Source organism: Paramisgurnus dabryanus, chromosome 23 (genome assembly GCF_030506205.2).
Source record: "Paramisgurnus dabryanus chromosome 23, PD_genome_1.1, whole genome shotgun sequence".
NCBI lineage: Eukaryota > Metazoa > Chordata > Actinopteri > Cypriniformes > Cobitidae > Paramisgurnus > Paramisgurnus dabryanus.
The window spans coordinates 13,726,459-13,741,104 of NC_133359.1; the positions used below are offsets into that span (position 1 = coordinate 13,726,459).

The 14,646-nt window shown below is 36.1% G+C and overlaps 2 protein-coding genes across 3 annotated transcripts in view; one reads left to right on the forward strand and one right to left on the reverse strand.

Annotated features, from left to right (window-relative positions):
* dkk3b (dickkopf WNT signaling pathway inhibitor 3b) lies at positions 1 to 9,595 on the forward strand. The gene is made up of 7 exons (XM_065291708.2): positions 1 to 294; positions 432 to 557; positions 801 to 881; positions 2,872 to 2,964; positions 4,418 to 4,562; positions 5,746 to 5,896; positions 7,630 to 9,595. Exons 1-7 carry the CDS (start codon positions 97 to 99, stop codon positions 7,697 to 7,699), a joined length of 864 nt encoding a protein of 287 aa, XP_065147780.1. The 5' UTR covers positions 1 to 96; the 3' UTR covers positions 7,700 to 9,595.
* The window catches only part of far1 (fatty acyl CoA reductase 1), a 21,670-nt gene continuing 16,505 nt past the window's right edge, over positions 9,482 to 14,646 (reverse strand). For both annotated transcript variants that reach the window (XM_065291706.2, XM_065291705.2), the window contains exon 12: positions 9,482 to 11,569. In XM_065291706.2, the coding sequence (XP_065147778.1) occupies positions 11,407 to 11,569 (163 nt within the window). In that variant the 3' untranslated portion in view covers positions 9,482 to 11,406. The remainder of the gene's footprint in view (positions 11,570 to 14,646) is intronic.

The following is a 14,646-nucleotide window of genomic DNA, read 5'->3' on the forward strand; positions in this document are numbered from 1 at the left end:
TTTCTCTCCAAAGAAAATTTCCAAATAAAGCCCGTCCGAGGGACAGACGGAGTGTGAGAGTCCTGGTAGGGGTAACTCGCCTAAATCCCGAAAACCATGCTGAAGTTTGTGTTATTGTCTCTTTGTGTGGGTTTGGCGATGGGCAGCTCAGTGGACAGAGGAGGACATCTGGACATCAGTGAGACCCTGGAGGCGCATGTAGCGCAGGGACAGAGCACTTTAAACGAGATGTTCAGAGAGGTGGAAAAACTGATGGAGGACACAAAACACAAACTTGAAGAGGCTGTGCACCAGGTACGAATGCATTTCTTCATTTATAGATCTGCGCCATGATCATTTACGCATATAAATTTTAAACGCAATATCTCAGATCTAAGAAAAGCGTTATTATGAATGTATTTTACAGTAGGCTAATGCATTTTAACAATCAGATGGAGAACGAGTCTTCAAAAGCATTGTTACATGGACACAACCTACCGGACAGTTTTCACAATGAAACTACAACAGAGATTAAGATTGGCAATCGGACAATCCAGCTGATAGAGAGGATTGATAAGGTATTCTACTGTATAAAGTTTATACATTTATATTTTCCATAAATATTTCAGCGCACGCCTTTATAGCCAATTGAATTAATGAAGTGCTATAAATGTGAAATAATAAATGATTTATATATTAAGTATGTCAGTTTATAAAGACCACATTAGAGGAGAACAAGCTTTAATGGATCCTCAAAGCAACTGTAATTCCAGAACAGGTTTTTCTTTTCCTTCTCTGTGACTAACAACCGGTTTTCCTAGGAAACAGACCGTAAGACTGGGAAAACTCAAATTTCCAGAACTCTCATTCAGGGCCCCAGCCGATGGAATGAAGTAGATCATGTAAGACTTTATTTTAATTATAAATGCCTCTTCTGTTTATTTCAATTGTGCACAATATACATTTTTTGTACAAAGTTGCAAAGCAGAAACATTGTTTGAATCAGGTAATGTCATGAAGCCTGCGGTGAGTTTTATTATCACCTAGGCAACCTGAAGTAAAGTTTATTTATTAAAATCGACATGGATTTTCCACTTCACCGACCCTCATACAAGTACCTGCTGTTTGCATGTGGCACATCGACCCTCGGCTGTATTGCCTCACAAAGCAAACTGTTCAAAACAAAGTGAGTTTTTGTAAACCTTTTGATGAAATTGCAGAGGTGCAGATGGTTCATATCTGTCTTCTTGCTGTTGCCAACACCTACACAGTTTTCCATGTTGCACTCGAAACAGGAGTCTTGTTACCAAAAGCTTTTACTTCTTATCTGGCTCATAAAATGTGAATCTTGATCTTTCTACATAAACACATTGCGTATGAGTTTTCCACACAAATTTACTGGCCTTACTGATAGATAAAAAATCTATTTGCAGAGGAAAACCTGAAATTGTTATTGTATAATTGCATGTGCTACATGCTGTAAACATTTCAACTGACAGCCGAGTCATTAGAAGTCTTTGGCCATGCGGTCATCTGGCACCTTGGCAGTATAGCTTACATTACACGGTGTGATTAGGACAGATGGAAAAAATGCATGGAAAGTGGTGCACTGGGAATGTGTGGTCAAAAGTTGGTGCCAATAGTTATGCTGTCATGAAGTAACATTTAGTGGTTTCCCAAAATTTTGCACGCCGTGGCAAACCTTACCTCACTGTTAAAAGATTATAAATTGCTTATAAATAAATAAATAAATAAAAGGGCATTAAATATAGATTTGAGCTGAAGTTATTATATAATGTGAAAAGAAGAATATACATTTTCTTCGTGCCTTTGTATGTTTTAAAATTTTTATTTTGTGAAAGAACCTGGACCTGGATTTCATGTTCTTTGTGAATGTTGTTTTTGTCCCTTTACAGAGGAAGTTGTGCAGAAGTTTTTTTTTACGTGACTCATTTGGGAAAGGTTCAGCATGAGTCTAGACTCCAGACGCTGTAACTTTTTAAAGGGGGAGGGTGCAACTTTGATCTTGGCTGCTAAGTGGTCAGGCTTGTGTGTTTAAAAAGTGCCTATAGCTGTATTTCTGCACTTCTTGCTCTGTGTATATGATACCAACAACTTTCACAAATGAACTCCTGTTTGCTGTTTTGCTTTTATCCCTCATTTTCCTTAAAGGGATAGTTCACCCAAAAATGAAAATTCTGTCATCATTTACTCACCCTCATGTTCTTTCATATCTGTTTAAATGTCTTTGTTCTGCTGAACAGAAAGGAAGATATTTTGTAACCAAAATTTTGTTTTTGAGCACCATTGACTTCCATAGTATTTTGTTTTCCTACTATGGAAGTCAATGGTGCTTTCTGTTTATTACAAATATTTTACTTTATGTTCAGAAAACAAAGAAATTTATATAGGTTTGCAACTATTTTTGTGAGTAATGATGACATCATTTTAATTTTTGGGTGAACTATCCCTTTAAGCCGTGAGAGTCACAATTTCCAGTCTGGAAGGAAAAAAGATATTTAAACAAAAGACTGTGTCTGATAATGACATTGTTGTATTCGCTCTTAGCGGAACGTCTACACATGTTCCAGACCAAAATGTGTTTCTCAGTTAAAATTTGTAATTTACAAAATCCCAGCTGGATTACTGTTTGAGAGGTGAAACACCTCTCTGGAATTTCCTGATCTGAAATCCAAAACAAACACTGTCTATTATGATAGTTAAGGGACAATGCTGTAGTTTGTTGAGACTTATAACATATACAGATATAGTATAGTCCATCCTTATATTAAGTTTTTTTTTATAAATGGGGGCGGGGTTATGTGTGCTCAATTGTTTATTGTATTAACAGTTTCTGTATATAATTTGTCTGTTTTATCTTTTTTTATTAAGGAGTGTATGATTGATGAAGATTGTGAAGAAGGAAGCTACTGTCTGTATGAGATTATCACCTCTAAATGTGTCCCGTGCCAGATGACTAATATGGTTTGTGATTTTATACCAAGCATCATTTCAGGCTCTTTCTGTGCATTGTGGGAGGAGTCATATCTGAATATGTAAAATATTTAAACAAAAATAGCAGCGGATCATGTACTGTAAGCCTTAAGATAACCGATTAAAGATATAATTTCTCAAGTGAAAGCTAATGTACATTGCACTTTGTACATTGTATTGCATATATAGATAACGCATTTTTGCATCTTCTTGTATACAGGTTTCTTAACAATACAAACCAAGTTGACCATGTCTTTAAAATCTTAGTACCATTATTATCTAATAATGAGATTAGGAGAATCAAAGTTTGACCTTACTCGGTCAATTTTAAAGTAAACACCACCATTTTTCAATATTTTACTATGTTCTTACCTCAACTTAGATGAATTAATACATACCATTTTTTTTCAATGCGTGCAGTTAATCTTTGTACAGCATTTCTTGAATGTGCTAGCATTTAGCCTAGCCCCATTCATTCCTATGGCTCCAAACAAAAGTTTTATTTTGTGCCACCATACTTACTCGTGTAACTACTCATGTAACAGTCTTTAAATATAGGGAAAACATGGAAGTGTTTGGTGGCTTTTAAATTCATCCCTGTTTGGATCCTAAGGAATGAATGGGGCTAGGCTAAATGCTAACACATTCACGACTCGCAGTACAAAGATGAAGTGCACGCATTGAAAAAAGATAGGTATGTATTAATTTGTCTAAGTTGAGGTAAGAACATAGTAAAATATAAAAAAATGGTGCTGTTTTCCTTTAACGATATCAAGATGTTCTAAACATTATACAGGAAACAGTAGATAACAAAAAATGACTTTAGATGTCACAAATACATAGATAGCAAACTTAGGACTGATAGTATCCACAAAGGAGGTCCATACATTAACTGGTTTAAAGGTGCAGTGTGTAATTTTTTTAGAATGATATCTTGACAGGAATGCAACATAATATACAAAACTATATTATCAGGGGTGTATAAAGAACTTTCATAATCAACCGTTATGTTTTTATTACCTTAGAATGAGACGTTTTTATCTACATACCCTGAGGGTCCCCTTACATGGAAGTCGCCATTTTGTGCCGCCATGTTTCTACAAAAGCCTTTAACGGACAAACTTTTTTACTAAGTTGTCTCCGATGATGACATGTTTGTCCGGTGGCGGCTACCGTAGCATCTCTATTTGTTTCAAAAGCGAGAGGTTAGCAGTGGACTGAGCCGTTGGTTGCAATTCACAACCTCACCACTAGATGCCTCAAAAATGTACACACTGCACCTTTAAGCTAAATTATTTGCAAAATGTTTAGAAGAGCTATAGTGAATACTTAATGAACATGTTGCATTGCACACAATTATATTTGCAGTCAAGAAAAATGAAAATATTTATGGTTCTTCTTACTCAATTGCTCATCTTGTATTTGAATATTCTGGTATTTGTAGGAGTGCTTAAAAGACGAGGAGTGTTGCGGCGAGCAGCTGTGTGTTTGGGGCGTTTGTGCTCAGAATCGAACCAAAGGACAATCCGGAACAATCTGTCAGTACCAGAGCGACTGTAGTCCTCAACACTGCTGTGCCTTTCACAAAGGTAGTACACTACTGAGACGACTAGTATGCCAAATTATAAAAGGGGAATAATATGAATTCTTTTACATTATTATTTTGCGCAAATGTTTTGTTTTTGCTTTAGGAAAGTTTATTTTAAAATAAATATATTTACTTTTCGCTCTCTTTTTTAGACACATACAGTATACAGGAAATACAGTATGTACACAATGTAACCCCCCACAATGTTTAAAACAAAATGTCTTTTTTGGTAAAAGTCAATGTTTAGTGCAGTGGTCTCTAACATGGTGCCCACGGGCACCAGGTTGCCCACACAGAGTCTGGAAGTGGCCCGCCAATACACATTCTATTAATAGCCTTTAATCACTTTAATATTGAAGTTTATATAAACTTTTATATAAAGTTTATATAAAAAAGTGGCCCTCCAGATTGTTTTATCTGTTGTAGTAGCCTTTGCTCACAAAAAGGTTGGAGACCCCTGGTTTAGTGTGACTTCTCTTGGCATTAGGTACATCTTGAACTCTTTTTAGGATACTGAAGTCCTAAAGTCATTAGATTAGAATTAGAAATTTCATTAAGGTTTAAAAAGTCTGCAGATTCCTGCTATTGCTCAAGTGTAAGCAGAGCTCACACTAAATACTTAACATTTTTGCTTATAATTTTATTTAGTTTTTAATACTGAATGCAAATTTCTTGTATTTTCTGGTTGTATTCTAATAAAGAGACTGAGAAATAATTATATATGGTCACCATACCATTACAAAACCAACAAATCTAATGGTGGCATGGTGACCTTTTGCACAATGGGCAGTCAGTTGCGCTGGAAAACTTCTGCAAAATAGTTTTCCAGACAGCATGGGCCTCTCAGTTAGACGATCTCTCCTGAAATTACTAAATTGTTTCCTTGAACTTGGAATCTGACTCTCCTCTTAATAAATCTCAACCCTGAGCCAAAAACACTCGAGTTCAGTCTGTTCTGCAGTCGCCTCATAGAGTTGCCAGATATATAAAATACCCACCAACATATCACTGGGACAAGTGCGGTTTTGACACAAGCACAGACACTTTAGTAAATTTGCTAAGTCTGTTTAATCTTTTACTTCCTTTCCTATCTGTTACGCCTCTATTCGGTGGTTTCTCACTCACTCTCTTTCTTACCTCACCCACTCTTCCTCTTTTCTCATTTCTTTCCGTTTTATCTCCAGCCCTCCTCTTCCCCGTGTGTCGACCGAAGCCACAGGAAGGCCAGGGCTGTCACGACCACCCTAACCAATTAATGGATCTCATGCTGTGGGACGAGGAGGGGCCACGCGAGCACTGTCCTTGTGCTGCAGGCCTGCACTGTCAGCCTCTTGGGTGAGCCAGTGGACCAATGCATGTTTCTCTATCACAGCTATTCATTGGATGTATATGAAGAGTTTGGTTCCAAAACGCAATAAACGCCATTTTTGAAAAAAATGAGTTACTGCCAAAATCAGTATTATATCAGGTCAGTATTTAAAAGTAAATTCTTAATTTTATGCAAAATCCAATATCCGCCGTGTTATTCTGTCATCTTTTCTCCCTTTTTTCCCAAAACACAATAAACGCCACTCCTCCTTTTCTACAGAATGCAATAAATCCGCTCCACAAATTACAGCGCACCATTCCACGCAATGTAAACAAACAATGGCGGCGCGTTGAGTACACATAGTCCTAGTTTTCCTCATCTACTTTGTACTTCGTGATCAACTAAGAAACAAAAACAAAATAATACTTTAGTAGCCTTGATAAACCTGTAATGGTTTTCTGTGACGGGAAAGAAATGTAAGCCATCAACATCTAATAATTTACGTGAGAGGCACTCGGGAGACGATCGCTTGTTCTCCCGACAGCATCTAGCTTCTCTCGTGCTAACACATTGACCCCAGGGGATCTTATGAAAAACTTTCCATAATTTTACTAAAAGTCAACGAGAATCACAGCTGATCGCTGTGAAAAATGTTAAGCGACGACGTCAAGTATAACCGGGCAGCAATGACAGTGTTCCTAATATGACAGAGTAAGTGTTTTGATTAATGCATGAATGTTTATTTTTTTATAAGTGTGTACAACTGTTCAACTAAATGAATATAAAATGGCAAAAATTAATGCACATTTATACATTGATTGAATAGATTTATAGAATTTAAAAAAAAAAAAACTTGAATTTTCAAACTGGATTTATTGCATTTTGTGGAAAAAAATAATTCGTTTTTATAATAAATCTTTGAAAATCAAGTTATAGATTTGAATTTTTTATGTTTTTATAACCTAAAAATGCTATGTGAAAGTGTGTTACAGAAAATAGTGTTTTTTATCGTCACTTTCTTGGTATAGAAAACACGTTTTTACCGAAATTTGTCAAAATGGATTTATTGTGTTTTGGAACCAAACTCTTCATATATGATTGTGTGATAAATAAATAAAGGTGGTAATCCAAAAATAATGTACATTCAACAAGGGATTTTCAAACTGGGGACATGGACCCCAGGGGTCTCCCAGAAGGTTTTGGGGGCCATTTCAAAGGAAAAAGACAAAGCAAAAATTGTGTGTGTGTATATATATATATATATATATATATATATATATACTGTAGACTAAAATGCATGTTTGAGCTGCCTTAATTTAAAAACACCTTGTAGTGACGTATATCTTAACATATATCAGTGCCATAGTTTTGTCTCAAGATGCACACCAGCATTGTTTTTGTAAGGTTTGTTTGTAGAAACTACTTTAATGTCCTACTATAACCAAAGCCTAGTTCTGGATAAATCCAAACCCTGTCCGGGAAACCGTTCGGATCCAAAACCCTATAAGTGCGCCTGATGTTTGCTTGTAAATTAGCACTTTTAATCATGCTCTTGTGTTTAGGTTCAGTTTTTCACTTTAATGGCAATGAAATGGTTATTAGTAAATAGCATTAAATTTACTTTGAACAGTAATGTTAATTAAATATCTTTAACCTAACTGCCTGGTATATCAAACTGGAGAAAAGTATGCATACTTAATTCACTTTACCTATTTAAAGTAATACAATTAAAGAGATTGCCTTGTGTTTTATGTTACAGGAAACACTCGGCGTGTGTGGATGAGAGGAATTCATCTGGTGAAGGGACTGAACATTTTGACAGGAACTGAACATCATCAGTGTTATAGTGCATTTCTGTAATTTATTTTATACGATTTAAAGAAATCATTTTAGCCCTTGGTCTGCAATACTTCAAGATCAACAGGCAGGACCTCCCTATACTCACACCATTGTTTAAGAGCAACTGTGCGTTTTTTTAACTTTTTGGGGAATCAGTCTGCAAATGGTTAACTTATCAATGTGTTTGCAAATTAAGCTGGGTTAAGAGACAGTATTTCATCGCAACGAAAAAACTTTTTTGAAGTCAGTGCAATGTTCTCATTTTGTGGACCTGCTGTATGTTACTTCCATATTAAAACCATTCATTTTTAAGGAAACAAATATATTTGTTAATGTAACTTATTCAAATCTAAACAACAGATGGCAGTATTGAGTCGTGTTAGTTGTGGCTTCCCTGCTAAAAAAAAACAATAGACACCATCACAGAAATTCTAATGGTTTTATTGGGAATTTTATTGGTTCTAATGGAATATGGCCCAAAACACACTACAGTGTAGTGGTTTTAATGGTAAAAAGCTAATGGTTCCTATTGGTATTTTAATGGAACCCATTAGAATTTTCTGTAATGGTTTTGTTTTTTCAGCAGGGTTAGGCCATGGGTTTTCAAACTTTATGTTGGCAAGACCCTCAAATATGATAAACCTTATGCGAGGGACCTCCATGGAGGCTCCATCCTAATAATATATCCATTTATATATTTTTTTTATAAAACATTTAAACTCTGTTAGATAAATAGTAAGTATAGTAACTAGTTTTATTATATATATTCATCGCCATTAATCGTTATGCATCACTTTTGCAGATAACAACAAACACTCGGCTTTCGTGGTCACGTAACTTCCGGTAAACTCAGCTAAGAATAATAAACAATGACATTTAAATGAAGTTTATTTATATAACAAGCTAAATAAACAACACGTAGATTACATAGGAAACGAAAACATTTGTTATTTTCAACGAGGTATTTGTTCAAGAGTTCAGTTTAGCAACTAGTCGGACCATTAAAAACTGAAACCGGAAGTAAAGTTCGGACCAGACGCATCGCGTCACCGCACGTGCGTCCGATGAAACCGTCTATGGTAGATTTGTAAAATTTTTGCTTTACATTTTCTCTAAAAAAAAAATTTCGGGAAACACTTAGAACCTTCTGGGGGTCCCCGGATCCCAATGTGAAACCCCCTGGCTTATGCTACAGTACAATAGACCCTTTTACAGCTCACGTGATCAAATAGCCTGCGCGCGCATTTGGGCAACAGAAGTGGTGTTATTCCCCATTGGTTCTAACGTGGTAGCAACTCAGAAAGTTTATTAAAACGGTTTCTCAACATCAAAATGTCCCGTTGTTGCGTTTGGTTGCACTAATATAATATACTAATATACGTATATATGTATCTGGCAACTTTATTTTTGGCCATCTGCTAACGTCTTTTATCCACTCCACTATAGTACACGGATCTGGTAGCTGTATTGAAAATGTTGATAAAGTAAATTTTTTTTAAATAACTTACTGTTTGTGTTGCTTCGTTGTTGATTCTTACGATACTTCCGTTGCCTAAATGCGCGCGCATACGCTGCCACGTCATCATTGTGTAAAAACAGTAAAAGGGTCTATTAGTCAAATACAGTGTAAAGTCTAAAGAAAATTCAGTTAAAAGTCTTACAAACATTTTCAAAAGTTGGACAGTTGAGTTTAGTAGTTGTATTTTACCTATAAGTTAATATGGAAATCAAATGAAAATAAAGCGGTCGCAATGATGACTCACTGAACCAAGTTCACATAGGTTATTCTTTATTTCTTTTGGTTTACAAATGAAAGGCACCCATTGATTATTGTTATCCCCTGTGACACTGAAAAGTGGTGAATTACAATTCTCTCTCTCTTTCTCTCTCTCTCTCTCTCTCTCCCTCTCAAAAAAAACCCAGACATGACAATGTAGAGGGGTTTCTTTGAATAGTACACTATATTAACCCAACAAAAACAATGTATAAGGCAGACAAAACGGGTACATGGAAACAAACTGCACTTGTTTTCTTAAATACTGTTGTAATGTTCTCAGACTTTTATCTGATCTAATGATTAGAAAAAAAATCGTAAGACTAATGATTGTTATACCGTTATTATCCATCATAAAGAAACAGAAAAAGATTTGACCATGGCTTCATTCTGAATATTCGATTTTATTTTACCCCACTTTTTATATTCCAGTCAAATTCCCACATAAAAATATGGATCCTGATAGAAGTGCTAAAATGAAGGCAGGGGCCCATAAATTCTTTAACCCCTTAATAAAAAAGATTAATGTATTATCCACACAGTTAGTAATAATATCCGGCAAACTTCCCAATTTGATTGTTAAGCAGTGCAAAGAGTTAAACCAATGACAAACTAATCATGACCTCAAAGTAAATGAACTGTAAAATAGCATTTATTGTGATTAGAAGCACGCCTCTTAATTTTACCCACCATTCTCTGCTTAATAAATCACTTTCCTATTTATTATTTCAAACATGGAAAATACTTTGTAACGTACGATATTAAATTACAGTGCTCTATATCTAAATAGATCTACAGTTTTAGAAAACACTCATCCATCAGCTCTTCGTCAACATTCAGGCATGGTTCACAAAATAGATGAGAAGAAACTATTTGAACACTGAATCCTGGTAAAATGAATTTGAACCCTCCACAGTCATAGACTCTATTGAATGTTAATATTCAATAAATAAACAAAGAAATAAAGCCTATACACAGCTGCAAATTTTGAAAGCTGGCATATTTGCAGTAATTACTGTAAAAATCATTTATGTACATTAACTATTACCTGCACATTAATATGTGGAAAGAAACAAACATTGGGCCTTATTTATGCAACGGTTGCTTTAAAAAAAAAAATCACCTGCTTGTGAATAATGCCCAATATTTGTTAAAGGCAACAGGTTAAGGAGGTGGACAAACTGAGGTGTAGTTTTCAACATTTCTATAAACCATAAATGCCATAATCTGATTCACTATTCAAAGAAACTGATTGTTTTTATAAATGAAGTCAAATAATACAAATAAATGCATAAGGAAAGGGCAACTTAACATAGTTGACATAGATACATTGTTACCTAAATAAGCCAATGTGTGGACAAACCAGCGGCTCAAGATGCTTATGTGGTTAAACATCAATCATTGCTTTAATCTCAAAAAGAGTGAGAGATATCAGTGCAACGAGACATTAATATAAAACAGGACTGACCTAACATAGACACTGGGCACATGATAAACAAGATCAAATAATTTCTGATTTGTAGGCACAGAGCTGAGATCAAACCGTCACTCGATTTTTCCTCCTTGTGCTTCATTGATTACAGTTGGAAAGGGGTCACTGCCATCAGCAAGCAATGCACAGGACGAGTATGAGTATGTAAACCATTACAAAAAGAGACGCCCACGACCTGCTTGTGTTTAGGAGGCGGAACAGGTAGGGTAAGTGCTCAAACACGCTCGGCAAGAACGCTCTCGCTCTCATTTTGCAGACCTCAAGCCCTCAAAATTCATGCAGTCGAATTCTTTTATGCAAAGGGCGCACTTGCGCAGGAGGGGAAGATAGCTGATACTACGCTCGTATGCTGGACCCTGCAGGCACCACGGAGTGTATCGAAGCAGAAGTGTGTGCATAGCCGTCGGGAGAGAGGGAAGAGCACGGGGGGATCAGTATCTCATGGTGCTGGAGGCTCTGAAATAAGAGAGGAACTTGAAGCACAAGCTGACGACAAAGTACCAGATGTTCCTGGCCATCTGCGAACGGGCGATGAAGACGCGCCAGATCAAAACGACCAAGACGGTGTTGAACGTGTAGCGAATGTTTCTCAGCCTAGAAGAGAAAACAAAGAAATGTTTATCAAATGTGAACTGATTTACAGTTAAAAATCACAAAAAAAAAAAAAAAAAACTTACAATGCTGTTTTTATATTCGATCTAAATGAGGGAACATTTACATGACACCGTTTTTAACCGTTAACAGGAAAAAATGTAGGCCGTTTGGCTGCTTGTTTACACAACAATGACGTTTTGTGGTCCTGAAAACGCAAACTTTTGAAGACGGGGTTTAAAGTGCCAGTTTTTTTATTACAACGCCTTGTCGTTAAACTGCACTGTAAGAAGTGAAAATTGAACCTACTTAAAAAAAAATACTTTAATTGGTCATATAATATTTAAAGGAACAGTATGTAAGAAATTTATATCAGTAAATTATAAAATGGCCCTGATATGTCACTAGACATTAAGAAATAATTTTCATTTCAAATACTTATATCACTGACAACAGTGGTCTGGCCAGGATATTGTCATTTAAAAAGTGGAGTTGCAGCCCTCAACTGATGTTTATGTTGTCCTTTTGTGTATTGGCCACCAGTTGTGTGATTGCAGTACCAGTTTTAGCCACAAGTTTTGTGATTGCAATACCAGTTTTGGCCACAATCCTACATACTGTTCCTTTAATATATTAAAATGTTTAAGTAAGTTAATCCAACTTTCACTGTTTTCAGTGAACGTAAAAACGACTCTATAGACGATTTCAGCGGACACACGCGCGTTGTTGCTGTTACGCACTTGTAGTGTTTCCTTACAAGAAGGGATGCACAGAATGTTCGACAACCGAAATTATTTGGACGAAAATAGCAAAAACTCATTTTCGTGAAAAGGCTGAATACATTTTACCGAACAATGAGGTCTTTGATGATAACTAGCGCAAAGTGAGAGATGCACAAATGCAGCAAACGTGTTAGTAAAAGCATTTTAAAGTGTTAGGGAAAGACGCGAAAACATACAGAACTAGAAGTTTCATTTAACATTAAAAATCAAGACATCCTGAACACCATGCAGCATATGAGAAAGACACGGCGGCGACGATCCTGAATAAACGCGAATCTGTAATCACGGTGACGTTATGCAAAGGTGTTAATTTAGTCTATAGATGATTTCATCGGACACACGCATGTTGTCGCTGTTACACGTGTGAATTAAAAGTAGGGATGCACAGAATGTTCGGCAACCGAAATTATTCAGCCAAGTATATAAAGTAAAAATTCGCTGTTCGGCCAGACAGGTGAAAAGGCTGAATACATTTTACCAAACAATGAGGTCTTTGATGATAACCAGCGCAAAGTGAGAGACACGCAAACGCGTTGGTAAAAGCATTTTAAAGTGTCCGAGAAAGACGCGAACATGTACAGAACGATAAGTTTAATTTAAAATCAAGACATCCATAACACCATGCAGCGTATGAGAAAGACACGGCGGCGACGATCCTGAATAAACGCAAATCTGTAATCACGGTGACGTTAAGCGGACGTGTTTATTTAGTCTATAGACGATTTCAGACGACACATGCGCGTTGTCGCTGTTACACGTGTGTAGTGTTTCCTTACAAGTAGGGATGCAACGAATGCTAGGCAACTGAAATTATCCGCCCGAAAATAGTAAAAACTTTCATTTTTGCTGTTCGGTCGAATAAGTAGAATAAATTTTACCAAAAAACAATGAGGTCTTTGATGATAACCAGCACAAAGTGAGAGATGTGCAAATGCAGCAAACGTGTTGGTAAAGCATTTTAAAGTGTCAGAGAAAGATGCGAAAACATACAGAACTAGAAGTTTCATTAACTCTTTCGCCGCCAGCATTTCATGATTTTCACAAAAGTTTAATGCCTTCCAGAAAATGCTTCTTTTTAAATATATAAACATATATATTAAATAAAAGAACAGACCCTCTGCTTTCAAACAAAAAATCTGTTTTATCCTACCCTTATGTGTTCTGTTATTATCACCTCTCAAATATGTGTAGGTTTCATCAAAAACACAAAATTTTGAGCAAAAAGCGGAGATACCGGTAATTCCATTTTTGTGAAGGACTTTTGATAGAGATCAGATGCAGAGCGGTCTTTAAAACATACACGGACATACAGCTGTTTGCCCTAGGGAAATTCTTCCAGGTTTTATAAGTTGCGGTGATAACTCGTCAATGGCGGGGAAAGAGTTAATCATTTAAAATCAAAACATCCTGAACATCATGCAGCGTATGAGAACGACACAGCGGTGCGATCCTGGGTATTTGTCTGCTGAATGCACAAGCACAGAGAACGAGAGACTTTATCTCTTCATCTCATGTCATAGAACGGCGAAGAGCGTCAGCAGTATGTAATAAAAACTTCCTAAAACCTGTAAAATCCTACAATGACAAACACGTTTATATTAAAGGAGAAATAAAATGTTTATTAACAATAAACTTTTTGTTAGACCGCATTGTTGAGCGCTTTTTCCTTTTGTCATCTCTTGTCAATCTTGCTGCCATCTCTCTTTCTCCCTTCGCTCGCGCTTGACCGTGCACGCAGGCGCGCATCTGCTGCTCAACATACAGTGCTATATAAGCATCGTTGCAAGTTTTTTAAGGCAGAGTAATGAATAGGTTTTTCGCTTTTTGCGCGGGAATAGAAGATCGGATTAATATCTGTTTAGCTAAGACTCAGTTATGTGGTTGAATGTAAATTGAACAGTTGTAACAAGTCTATCTGAACAGAGAAGTGACCAGGTGTAAAAGGCCCAATAATGACTGCTGGAATGTTATAAAAGTAATTGTTAAATAATGTAAAATAAATATAGTAAAAAGGACATTCTGAAAGTGTAACTTGTGCAATGTGAGAAAATTGGCTAAATAATTAGGAAAATAAAAAAAAATTTCGGTTAATTTTTCCATTTTATTCGGCTTCGGCCAAGAATTTTCCTTTAGGTGCATCCCTACTTACAAGGTTACATCAACTGGCCTGGCATACGTAATACAGTGAATTTAGTAGTCTTGAATTGAACTTTTACACGACAACAATGTAGTGAAAAGTTTTGCCTTTGCGTTTTATCATATATATATATATATATATATATATATATATATATATAT

Excerpts from the sequence above, each read along its gene's own strand:
- dkk3b (XM_065291708.2), top strand. The coding sequence starts at position 97 with ATGCTGAAGTTTGTGTTATTGTCTCTTTGTGTGGGTTTGGCGATGGGC. Across the intron at positions 558-800 it reads TGATAGAGAGGATTGATAAG|GAAACAGACCGTAAGACTGG; the intron begins GTATTCTACTGT and ends CGGTTTTCCTAG. Across the intron at positions 5,897-7,629 it reads CTGCACTGTCAGCCTCTTGG|GAAACACTCGGCGTGTGTGG; the intron begins GTGAGCCAGTGG and ends TTTATGTTACAG.